This window comes from Vombatus ursinus, unplaced genomic scaffold (genome assembly GCF_900497805.2).
Source record: "Vombatus ursinus unplaced genomic scaffold, bare-nosed wombat genome assembly UNPS02014832.1, whole genome shotgun sequence".
Classification (NCBI taxonomy): Eukaryota; Metazoa; Chordata; class Mammalia; order Diprotodontia; family Vombatidae; genus Vombatus; species Vombatus ursinus.
Window position 1 is genome coordinate 51,371,410 of NW_020954610.1, and position 13,122 is coordinate 51,384,531.

The 13,122-nt window shown below is 41.8% G+C and overlaps 1 protein-coding gene across 1 annotated transcript in view; it reads left to right on the top strand.

The window, feature by feature from the left end:
- The first annotated feature begins 818 nt into the window (after nt 1-818).
- TEKT5 (tektin 5) overlaps nt 819-13,122 on the top strand; it is a 64,777-nt gene continuing 52,473 nt past the window's right edge. Inside the window, exons 1-4 of the mRNA XM_027839723.1 lie at nt 819-1,385; nt 5,728-5,811; nt 7,987-8,057; nt 11,165-11,308. Coding sequence (XP_027695524.1) covers nt 819-1,385; nt 5,728-5,811; nt 7,987-8,057; nt 11,165-11,308 — 866 coding nt within the window. The remainder of the gene's footprint in view (nt 1,386-5,727; nt 5,812-7,986; nt 8,058-11,164; nt 11,309-13,122) is intronic.

The window sequence follows — 13,122 nt, forward strand, 5'->3', positions numbered from 1 at the left end:
ATCTATCTATCTATCTATCTATCTATCTATCTATCTATCTATCTATCTAGTAATTACAACAGTAGAGATGGAAATAACTACACACCAAAAACTCAAAAGTAAATGTAACTTACAGATTGCACACAGTTTTAGACTTTTTTCAATGTTGTGCTATTGTGTTGATCAGTTGTACTGACTTTTTTCTTCTCCCAAAAAATACTATTTGTCATATGGAATGACTCTTTGGGAGGGGGATGGGGAGGAACACATGGGATACTATGGTAATGTCAGAAACAGAAAATATCAATAAAAGCTTATTTAAAAAGTAAACGTAACAAAATGGTAAGGATCAAGCATGATTTGAATGAAGACATATGAAAGAAAACCCCCAACCCACCCCTTTGTGGAGTTGGTAGGTCCACAGGTATTACACATTGCACACATTTTCAGACTTTTTCAATGTGTTGATCAGTGCTGAGTTTTTTTTTTTCTCTAAAAAATACTATTTGTTATATAAGATAGCTCTCTGGGAGGAGGAGGAAGAGAGATATTTGGGATAAAGAAACAGAAGCTATCAATAAAAAATTTATTTTTAAAAAATGCTTATTGACCAAATAAAATGGCTTGAAAGGTCTAGTCTATCTTGTTCTTAAGTGGGGATACTTACTGAAAGCTCAATGAATGAGGAGGATAAAGCACCTTCACTAGGGCTTTATGACAACAGCTCTGAGTCATAGCTCCTACAATAGAAAAAACCCTTAGCTTATGGAACCAAACACAATAATTCCAAATGCCTGTGACTTCTGCAGAGTTTGGTTGAGTGGAGCTGATGGAAGAAGATGGAGTTTCTTGGAACGACTCAGACTGCCAGTTACTGCGGCTCAAAAAACGCTTGTGCTTTGTCTGAGTTGCCTCCTGTGACTGTCACCCAGGAGAGTTTCCAACCTTACTATCTGCCAGGATACCGATACCTTAACTCATGGCGGCCTAGCTTATTTTATAAAGTCTCCTCCCTCCAGAGCTGTCCAGATGAGGGATCCATAGGCCGGAACCCCTTGAGGCCTCCCACTATCCTGCCTGCCCTGCGCACTGCCCTGTTCTCCCGGTATAGCCGCCATGACTGGGACCAGTCAAACATGGCCCAGATCCGGGGAGCTGAAACCTCCCGGCACTGGGCAAACAGGTTGACAGCTGACTCTGTGAGACTGATGCAGGACAAAGACCAGCTAACCCGACAGATGCAGGAGGGCACCTACAGAAACCTGGGCCAGAGGCTATCTGACATTGGCTTCTGGAAATCAGAGCTGACCTATGAACTAGACAGGCTATTAACTGAGAGCCATGCACTGGACACTGCCAAGAGACGGCTAGAGTGTGCAGCTGATGAGCTAGAAAGTCCACTGCAGGTGAGTACATGGAAGTGTGTGAAGGTGACCAGACTATGCCAAACATTCATAAAATAGGGCATTTTTCCTTTATATCCAATGATAGCTGGTAGCTTTCTGAGTCAACTTAGTTGCTGTCTTGGTATGACAGAGATAGAAGAGCTTTGAAAAGACAGTAGAGAATGTTATGAAATAATCAGTACCCTAGGCTGACCTTTTCATATATACAATTCAGTTCAAACCAGGAAACATTTATTGAGTGCTTACTATGTACCAGGAGCTAGCTAAAAATGAAATGGTGCCTGCCCTCCAGGAGTTTACATTCTGTCTAATTTCCTCAAACTGCTAATCCAGCACTGTTCTTTGAAATTCCTACCTCTTCCAAAGTGAACTGAACATCTCAAAAGAGAATTCACATAGCTAGCTGTCTAATTCCACGTGTGAAGTTGGGTGTTTGAGAAGTGTGTCTGAGTGGTTGATGGGATCGAAGTTTGAGTTGAGCCATCCACACTCTTCCTACAATCCTTTGTACCATCATCCCTTATTGTCTCTCCACTTCAAAACCTTCACCTGAATGGTGCAGTTGTATCACTAATATCTATCTTCTCATAGTCTTTGTGACATCACAGGTAAGTGAACCAATCAGTAGTTATTCTTTCAAAACCATTATTCTTGCCTGCTTCACTTTTAAAAATGCCCTGCTGCCACCCCGCACCCCTTTTAGTCTTCTGTTACTTTAAAAAAATCCTAGTTATTATTCTGGTATTGGTAGAGAGACACATGATCATAATAAAAGTTTTGCTGAGGCTTAAATGAGCTCTGACTGAAAGCAGGGTTTCTCTCCATGGAGGAGCACATGTCAGCAGTTTGCTGAGTGTAACTTGGTGGCTAATTATTTTCGGAACTATATCTTTAGTTTGGCAACTTCAAAGCCAGTGGGAGGTTGGCAGGCCTCCATTTAAACCTACCGTACAGAGCTGATCCCTGTCAGGCCTTCTAAGGCTTAATGAACACCTCCATCTTCTCATTAAGAAGCCTACTGTTGTCTGCCTCCTCTGTGCAGCAATTTGTGTCCAAGCAAACATTGCTGAGAGGACCATGTGACCTTAATGCCAGGCATAGTGTTGTGAAGATTGCCTGGGAGGAACCTTTAAGGCTTTCCAAGTGCCTGGTTACACTGCTTCTGACCATCTCCTCCTTTGGGAAGCCCAAGGCATGGGGCTTAGACTAAGGGTGACCAATTGAGTTAGCTGCCTATGGCATGACATGCAGAGGTTTGGGGAGGGAGCAATAAGGAACACTTTTTAAAAGTTATTTTTAATAAATGTACACGTTCTTAAGTGTGCCATGGCATTAAGGTGTGTGTTTTGTGAGAAATCATCACGTGTTACAAGACTCAAGTCTTGGTCACACATTGGGGGAATAGTTTTTTCACTTTCCTTAGGGTCCACAGCTGCCTTATCCCATCTTTGAGATGTTCTGGAAATGTGTTATTCTGTAGGCAAGAGAGACAGCCTATCAGAAAAATACCAGTGTATCAGACTGCTCCTCAAAGGGCAAGGTTTCTCCACAACCACTTCCAACTTCCTTCCCTGCCTCCCACCACACACTCTCTCTCATCACTCCTCTCATTGGACACACTGAAAAGAGTATTCATTCTTTGTCCAGGATTCAACTAAAGCAGGGCTTCTGAAGTTTTTGGTATGCCATGGATTCCTTTGGCAGTCTAGTAAAACCTATGAACCTTTTCTCAAAATGATGTTTGTAAATTCATAAAATAAAATTCAAACATGATTAAAGGAAACCAATTCTATTGAAATACAGTTATCAAAAAATACATTACAAAAAAGCAAGTTGGCAGACTTTAGGCTAAGCATGCCTGTTGGTTGATCTCTGATGTTCCATTCAGTTCATGCATTTCATGGTTCTGTGTTTGAACTCCTTCATGACACGGCTACTGTAGGGATGTGAATTTAATTCAGCCAGGATGAGCGAGGCCATTGTACTAGGTGCTGGGGATACAAACAAAAATGAGGTAGCCCCTCCCGTCAATGAGCTCACCTTCTACTGGGGGGATAGAACATGTACAAAATAAGTAAGATGGAGTGACAGCATGATACGGTGGAAAGAATCCTGTATCTGGAGTAAGAGGAGCTAGATTCAAATCCTGCCTGAGGCTTTGTGACCTTGGGCAAGTCACTTAAATTCCTGGAGCTTCAGTTTTCTTATCTGGAAAATGAAGGGGTTAGATTAAATGGCCTTTGAGGTGCCTTAGAGCTTGAAAGCTCTATATGACTCTATAGTGTGTGACAAGGACAAAAGAGATTGGCACACAAAATGCTCTGGGAGAAGTTTATGGACCAAAGGGAGAGAATATTGTCACTGGGGGACCAGAGAAGCCTTTTCAGAAGACCCAGCACCTAAGCTAAGCCTTGAAGGAAGCTAATAAATTTGCAAAGGAAGAGATGAAGGAGTGCATTCCAGGCTAAGGATTTATTGAAATGAATAGAAGCAAAAGGGGGCAGGATGAGATTAGAAAATAGTGGTAAACCAGGGTCTCTCAATGGGAGATAATAGTCACAGAGCTTAGTCACTCCATTTTCTCTTGAGAAGTTGTGTGGTCAGACTTAATTAATTTTAAAGTTGGGGGGGGCAAGGAAAGGGAAAGACGGGAATTCTAGTTAGCAATCCTGCCTCTATTACTTAATACCATTGACTTTGAGCAAGTCACTTCATCTGTTTGGGTCTCAGTTTCCTTAGATGTAATAGAGGAGGTTGAACTGGATGGCTTCTAAGGTCTCTTCTAGCCGTAAATCTATGATCCTAAGATGGCTCTGCTGCTCTCGGGAACAGGTGGCCATTTGCCAATTTGACAACAACAAGTGGATGTCAAACTGACATCTCAAATTCACCAAGTCCAAAACAGAACTCGTTATCTTCTCTCCCCCACCCTAATTCACACCCTTCCCTATTTTCATTGAGGACATTACCATCAGTCCAGTCACCTTTTCAGACTTATCACACATTATTCCCTTTCATGCATTCTACAACCCAGCCAAACTAGCTTTCTTATTGTTCGTCATATAAATCACTCTACCTTCTGTCTTTTATGGGCTGTCACCCCATCCCTGGGATGTACTTCCTCTTTACCACCATATCATAAAATCTCTAGACCACTTCAAGGCTCAACTTATGTGTCACTTTCTACATGAAAACCTTCCAGATCCTCCTAGATGTGAGTGCCTCTCCCCCAAGTTATCTATGTACTTTTTATCTATCTATAAGTATCTATTTTTTCTGTGGTTTGTATATATCTATATATGCACATTGTGCTTCCCCCAATAGCATATAAGTTCTTCAAAAGCAGGAACTCTTTGATTTTTTCTTTGTATTCTCAGCACATAATGGGTTCTTACCAAATGTTTATTGATTGATTGACTTTATACTACAGTCATAGAATCAATTGTCTTGACAGGAGGAAGAATAAGATCAACAGGTAATGCCTCAATATGGTAAGATTATGTGCCCGTGGGGAGCCTGTTTTGCTGGGTAACTTTTCCTGTGGGCCTATGACCATGGTGCCCCAGAGTTGTGTTTGTGACCCTGGGAAGTTTTTGCAGACGGGACTGTTTTGTAAGCTATCTGAAGTATTATTAGGCACTGAGTATTCCAAAGGGCTGGGTAATCATGCCTCAAGTCAAAATGTCAGGGACAACTGAACCCATGACAATACTTTCATGAGTCCTTTCCTATTCCACTGAGTATGCCTGTATTGGAGTCATGGGACCAAAATGGTACCCAACCCTATGAAGGATGCAAAGAAGTATAAGATACAGTCCTTGCCCTCAAGGAATCTGCAAGCTCATTGGGAATAAAAGATATACAATGAAAGTTAATAACAGAAGAGCTATTGTTCATATTTGGTAAGTGTCAAATGGAAATGGAAACACTGAGCGAAACAGTTTAGTAGAGGGAGGTGTCCATGTTAGCTGAGATGGTTGTCAAAGAGCACTTCCTGAAAGAGGTAGAATATGAGTTGGGCTTTGAAGGGTGGAAAGGATCTGGATAAAGAGAAGGTTTTCAAATGCCCCAAGAATATGTTTATATGTTATATTCAAAAGAGTCAGATTGGGTGACAAGGCCACAGCTTCAAAGTGAGGAGGAAAGGTAGTGTTGAAATCCAAAGGCACAGTTATAAAACCCAATGAAACCAAAGGTACAAACCCCAAACTCAAAGGACAACTTTCTAAGTAAAAAGAACAGATTCCAGCACAGGTAGATGTGAGTCATCCCCATGCACAGTGATCCAAATATAGCCAGAGAAAGAACACACTTCTTATCTCTCCCTCTTCCTTCTTTGCAGGTGGCCCTTGAATGCTTGTACCATCGTGAAAAGCGGATAGGTGTTGATTTAGTCCATGACAATGTTGAAAAAAACCTTATCCAGGTATGAAGTCTCATCTGTCCATTCATCCTCCCCACAAGATTACGTATGGGGTGACAGGCAACTCAGAATACCTGGGGCTGGGCGATGCAGTTTCCTAAGATAGGTCTATCTTGCTTGGTTATGTGCAGCTGAAGGGTTATAGGAGAAGGCAGGAATAAATCAGACAGATATTTGCGAAAAGAAAATTCTGAGCAGTTCTCCAGGAATAAAGGCATTGTGTTTCTCCCCAGGATATGCCTAGCTTTAGAAAGGCTTAAGAAGGTCAATCAGACTGCATATCTGTGACTGTGTTATATGGTAAAACAAAACAAAACGAAACACTAGATTGCTAACCAGGACATCTGGCTCTGAGATGTCAAGGTACAACCAACTAGCTGTGTGACTTTTGGAAAACTGCTTTGCCTCTCAGGGCCTCAGTTTTCTCATCAGCAGTACATGAGATTGGATAAAAAGAATACTGGATTGGGAGTCACAGGACTAACTTCTGTTTTCTCACCCATGAAAATAAAACAGAAAAAAAGAAAACAGTCATAATGAGGCTCGTGTTTTTACAATGCTTTTAAGATTCACAAAGTGCTGTCTTCAGAGTAAACTTGTGGGGTAGTGTACTATGGACCTAATTTTATGGATGAGGAAACCAAGGCAAAGAGAGGGTAAAGAAGACTTTAGATGATTACTAGCTATGTGATCCTGAGCAAGTCTCTGAACCTCTCTGAGCCTCAGTTTCTTCATCTTTAAAAATGAAGTTTTTACATGTAATTGGGAAAAATAAAATATTAAATTAAAAACAAAAATGAGGATAATAATTGCACCTACATCTCAGGGTGGTTGGGAAAATCAAGTGCTATGATATACACTAGGTAAAGTGCTTTGCAAGTTTTTAAGGGCTATATAACTGTTGTTTGTTGTTGAGTCATATCTGACTCTTCATGACCTCATTTGGGGTTTTCTTGGTAAAGATATTGGTTTGCCATTTCCTTTTCCAGCTCATTATACAGATGAGGAAACTGAGGCAAACTAGGGTAAGTGACTTGTCCAGGGTTGCACAGCTACTTAGTATATGAAGTCAGATTTGAACTCAGGTCTTCCTGACTCCAGGCCCAGTGCTGTGCCACCTAGCTGCCCATATATACATGTTAGTTATGATTGCTGTCATTACCACTACTATTGAGAGACTTGCCCAGGGTCCCACAGCCAATAAGCATCAGAGCTCATGGCTCCTGACTCCTTTTTTTTTTTTTTTTGCTAGGCAATGGGGTTAAGTGACTTGCCCAGGGTCACACTGCTAGTAAGTGTCAAGTGTCTGGTCTGAGACCGGATTTGAACTCAGCTCCTCCTGACTCCAGGGCCCGTGCTTTATCCACTGTGCCACCTAGCTGCCCTGGCTCCTGACTCCTGAGTCCAGAATTCCTTTCACTTTACTGGGCTCCTATCAGAATACAGAGAGCATTTTATAGGAGAACACCAGACCGGGAGTCAGGAGATTGGGTTTTAGTCTCAGTTCAGCTATTGTCTTGCCAAGGGACATCGGACAAGTCACCAAACCTGTCTGGGCCTCAAGTTTCCTCTTCTGTAAAATGGAAATAAGTATTTCTTCTTTGCCCATCTCATGGGGCAATCATAGGAGCAAATGAGTTCATGTAAATGAAAGAGGTCTCTTTGTAAATATAAAGGATCATCTTGCTCTATCTCCCGCCATGGTCACTGGTAGATTTATAGAAAACTTTGTATATCTCCAAAGAAATTGTTCTTATAAAACACAGAAAAATATGCAAATCCAGAAATGTACTAAAGTGAAAAACCAACAAGATAGAGTTTCCTCTAGTCACTTCATTTTTTTTTTGACAGGTCTATTTTCAGGTTTTTTGCAGGAATTTCATTTGGCTTGTGGGTAGGTCCATTTTTCCATCCATTTGAAAGGGGAATAGATCAAATGGGTTTCCATAAATTCATCAGGCCCACATCATCTAATTACTTTGTTGTTAACAAGCTTCCCTTTGCTGCCCACTAAAGGAAATAAAAGTGGATTTTGGATGCCAATGTTCTCTGCTCCCTCTCTCAAGTTGCACCTCCAAGCAGCTCAGTGAAAGGGGCGTTTGAGGCTAGACTGGGCAAGAGGATAGTCAGTTTCTGAGAATTGCTCCCCTTTTGACTGGCAGACATGTTGCATTGCAGGAGGTTGATTTGCTAAAATGTTGTCAACATCAAATGAAAAAACTGGCAGAGAGATGTGATGTTCAGCTGCGGTGAGTATTTGCTTTTTTTTTTCCTTTCCCTGCTTTCCTTTTCTGTTTTCTGGTTAATATAATTTCCTGAGGTTGGACAAAACTGGCATAAATGACACCGTTTCTTTCCCCTACCCCACCCCCTTTAATTTGTTATTTTGATGATTATCTAATTATTATTATTTTTATAAAGAGAGAAAGGAATAAAGGAGAAGAGTCTGCAGTGATCTTTTACTCTTTGGACAGTATATATGAATTATAACTCTGCAGACATGGCAAAATGGAGTATTATGAAACCCGTGATTTCTGGGAGGATTCACTGGAATGGTGCCAAGCGGTAGTCGGTAGAGGCCTGGAGTCAGGAGTCTGAAAACAGAAGTCACCTTTTTGTTCTCTGATGCTCAGATGATTATGTAACCGTGACAAGTTAGGAAGCTACTCATGACATAATTAAAGTGAGAATCAAGCTTTACAGGTCCCTGCTGCTACAGTTGCTGTAGGCCCATGGCTCATACTCAGTGAAGTAGCCTGGCCCCATTCTTCATAGTGGGCAGTTGACATTTAACTATTTCACCAGAAATAGTTATTTAACACGAGGCCAGCAATTTCTGTACTCAGAAGGCATAGCTATCAATCCACTGGGCCTACACGTTGTTTTTGTTTAATTGGGGCATACCAGGGGTGGCAGGTAGGACAAATATTACCAAAAGACCTGGAATCTTTAAAAGGACATGGTCTCCTAGTGCCCTAGTCCCAAAGCCAGTCTCATCCCTGGAAAACAGGGTTAAGATTCAGGTCCAATTGCACCATGTTTCCTCTACCACTTTTTCCTTACTCCAACATTTGGATTTAGGTCAAAGCAGATTAGAATGACCATGGCAAGCAATTTCACAGGAGAAAGGAAGTCACAAAGGTGCCATATGCAGCCTCGGATGAGATATAGGAAGGACAATGATATTCACTTTGTTGGCTGAGCAGGTGGGGTATAGACTGATTATACTGACATGCCAGACTATAAGAGACTTCCTTGTGTGTGGCTTAAGGCAGAGGAGTCACTAGGGGTAGGTGATTAGGACCTCAGGGTGCTAAACTTTAGAGGCTACTTTGCCATACTTCAACAGATGTAGAAACAATTGAATTTAGCACCTACTAAGCAAGACTAATTAGATAAAATAGAAAGCTTTAGATGTTTCCTCTCCTTGGAGGCTGCTCCCCAAATTGACTCAGCCCTAGTAACAGCTGACACATCAGCAGTGGTCGGTAGTTACCCTCTAACCTCCACCTGAACCCCTCCCTCCATCCCCATGCACACAAATAGCACAAACTTCAACCCCTTGCTCTAAGTTCAAACATGGCTGATTATGACTAGTTTGTGGAAGTAGCATTACTACTGTATTATACCTCAGCTTATAAACCTTAGGAAAAATGTTTTCTTAGCACCAGCTAGTAGTGCCAATCCCTTTCCACTTTGCCTATTACCTCCATGACTATGAGAGCCCCTCAAAAGCATAAAGGCCTGCATCACCCAAATTACAGTGCTTCTGATTTCATTTCTGTGTGTTGATTTTGCACAAGCATCTATCTGCTGGAAATTGGAGACAGACAGCAGGGGGAGAGAGTAGCCAGGAAAGGACAGGCAGTCCGCATAATATTTAATTCAATTACTCCAACTTGGATCTAGGAAGCTAACCAGCTTGTGGAATGGGCTTCTGGAGGTCAGGGGGAAAGATGAGAGTGGACCACCCAAGAGAGGAAGAATGAAAGACTGGAAAATGCCCTGGATTTTGGAGTAAATGGACCTGGGTTCAAAACCTGTCTGTTAACATTTCTATGACCCTGGGTCAGTTACTTAACCTCTCTGAGGCTCAGTTTCCTCAACTGTAAAACATGTGTGTTGGATGAGGTGATCCTTAAGGTTCCTTTGGTTCTAGATCACATGGTTTGGTGTGAAATATTGGGGAGGGGTGGAGAATGAGGAGTCCTGAACTCTAAGGTCCCTTCTGATTCTAAATATGATCCAAGTATCAGAAAGACAGTTCCTTGGGAGACAGGGGTGGGTTAAAAATCTGAGGAAGATCCCCCTGAACTAAAGCAATTTAAATTCTTAGGTGAAAGCCCATGTGTCAAAAGAAGGTTGTTATTGTCAAGTGATTATGTCTTACTTTCAGAGAACATTATGCTATCTTGGGGGAACTTAATTAGTGCAGAACCAGAGTCCAATTAAGGAAACAGAATGCCGTCTTTCCTCATCCTCAGTGTGGGAAGCACTGCTGCCTTCTAGCCGTTGGCACATGGAAGAGAGTGGGAACTTTGGAGGTATTTTCAGCAAATCCTGGGGCCTCCCATCTGGATGGGGAAGTGTCCCTACCAGAGGTTGACATTCCCTCCCTTCTTCCAATGGAGCGGAAAGTTCAGTTTGTGATTGTAGGAGAGTTAAATTTGGATTTCCCCTGGTCAGCAGGACCCCAGAATGTGTTTTCTGGTTCGCATCTGCCGTCAGTCTGGGACTGAGAGTGGGAAGTTGGTTAAGGTCATTCTTCATCTTCTCTTGAGCAAAGAGAAGAGGTCAGGAATGACTGGCTAATAGAAGTGTTGGAGGTGTCTAGATGAATTTCCCTTTTCTTCCTTCTCTCAAATAGACTGGACAATGTTAAGGGTATTACTGAAGAATTAATTCTATAATGACGAAGACTTCACATCCTCCATAGTTTCAGGGATAAATTGGGCAAAAGGATTCTTTCAGGAATGACCTCGATCAGGGGCACCCAAGGTCTCCTCCATCCACTATTTTTTCTTATTATCTTGATCCTGATAATCAAAATTCTGCCATTAGAAACTCATTCCTTCCATTTGATGGATTGTCTCCTATTGAAATGGAAATATCACTTGGAGGAGGAGCAGTTTAAACTCTTATCAGTCATTTACACCTTAGCAAGAAAAAGAATGACTAACTGAGAGTAGGTTCTAACAGATAGGTGAAATAATAGTGTACATGATGAATGGTAGGGAGATGCTATAGTGGAGAAGTGAAGCTAGTAGGGGAGATGGAAGACAAACCAGAGACTTCATCCTTTTGCCTAGGGCTGGCTGTGAGAGGGCCTTTGTGAGATGATCTTTATTTTCCCCAGGGATAACCGAGATGCCCAACATGCAGTGGAGAGAGACTTAGCTGATAAAAATTCTGCACAGTTTATCGATGAGAAGTGCTTCAATCTGAGGAACACATCGGACAGCATCAACTTCTTCCATGGAGTGGAAAAAATTGATGGCACGTGAGTATGTGTGTAACTTTCTGTTAGCTGGCTGGGCTTAGGAGATTCCTAAGTTCTAGAATGATGGAGTCCACAGAAAAGTATATGGTTTTGGAGGCATGGAATCAGAAGAATAAGGAAGCCTGTGGTGAAGCTTTGGGAATTGGCAATGGGAAGGTCCCCATCTCTCCCTCTTCCAACTTTAAACTTAACTTAAAATCTCATGTTTTCCATAGAAAACATGTCAGTCAGGTCCTGGTTGAACGTATGACTCTTTCTATACCACTCACTCCCTTAGTGGGTAGGGAGGAGGTAGAATGTAAGTTGTGAGAGCAGGGACTATTTCATTTGTGGTGTTGTATTCCAAGTGCCTAGCACGGTGCCTTGCACATAATAGGCACCTAATAAATGTTGCCCTAAATTGTTGTGGAGCTGGCCAGGGCCATCTGCAAGATATTAGTTAACTGAGCACAGTGTCCAAGCATTCAGGTCACTGCTCTGCCCTCTTCTCTCTCAGCAAGGGTAGGTACAAGTACCCTTCACTGCTCCTGGCTTATCTCAGTGACCCTACTGGTTGTAGGATAAGGTCTTTTGTAATCACAGAGCCTAGCCCAAGGTGGGACCCTCCCCACTGCTCTGACATCCTCAGAGCAGGGGAACCCACAGACACCACCTTTAGTTCATTGTCCCCCAAACCTTTAAACATGGAAAGGAAGTACATGGTTTCCCATAGGCCCTCGTTTTTTCCTTTAAGCTTCTGAAAGTTGTCACAGAATCCAGGCTCTCCTTTAAAAACTTTCCCTAAGGGCTCTGGGAAATCAGCTTCTCCCAGAATGTGGATTCAAAGCCCATTTTTGCTAATTATTACCTGTGTGACTTTGGGCAAGTTACTTTACCTCTCTGGGCCTCAGTTGTCTCCTATGTAGGGGGAAAGGGGAAGAGAATAAGTATTTACTTAGCCACTGCTTTGTGCCGGGAACTTTGCTAGGTGCTTTTACAAATATTATCTCATTTGTAAAGTGAGGCGGTTGGACTGAGGTCCCTCCCAGCTCTAAATTTACAATTCTAAAATGCTAGGGAAAGGGTTATGCTGAGATCCATGAGTTTAAAAAAAGATTTTTTTGGTAACTATATTTCTACATAATTGGTCTCCTTTGGAATCTTGTATGTTTTATTTTATGCATTTAAAAATATCATTCTGAGAAGAGGTCCATGAACCCCTTTCATGGACGGATGACTGCCAAAGGGATGTATGATCCACAAATCAAAAAAAGGTTAAGAACTGCTAACTGGGGATGTTTTATTTTTCTTTCTTTTTTCTTCTTTGTTCCCATAGTGGATAAAAGAAAATACAAAAAAAAAAAAAAATAGAAGGCAAAGGGGGAAAATAGTGGTACAAGGAAAACCACACTAGATTTGAAGTTGCAATATTTGGATTGGTCCTTAGCTCTAATGCTAGTTGTATGACCTTGAGCAAGTCACAACCTCTCTGAATCTCTGTATGTAAAATGAAGATAACACTTCATACTATTAATACCCCATCTGTAAAATACAGTTTTAATACTTCTAAGACCTACATTATGAGGCTTACCAGGTTCCTATGAGATATTGTATGTACAACATTTTGTGAGTAGTCAAGTTTTATGTGAATGAAAATCAGTAATATCTGGGCCTCTCAATGAGGAAAAAAAGCCGGCATGAGAGTTAAGTTTTAAGTCAGCCCCTGAGAAACCAAGACCCGAGTTTTAAAAAGTCAAACTACAGAAATTCACTTGGGCTACAGAGGGCACTGTTTGCCACTAGCCCTGGCAGGCCGGGTGAGAGCTGCCAGCTGG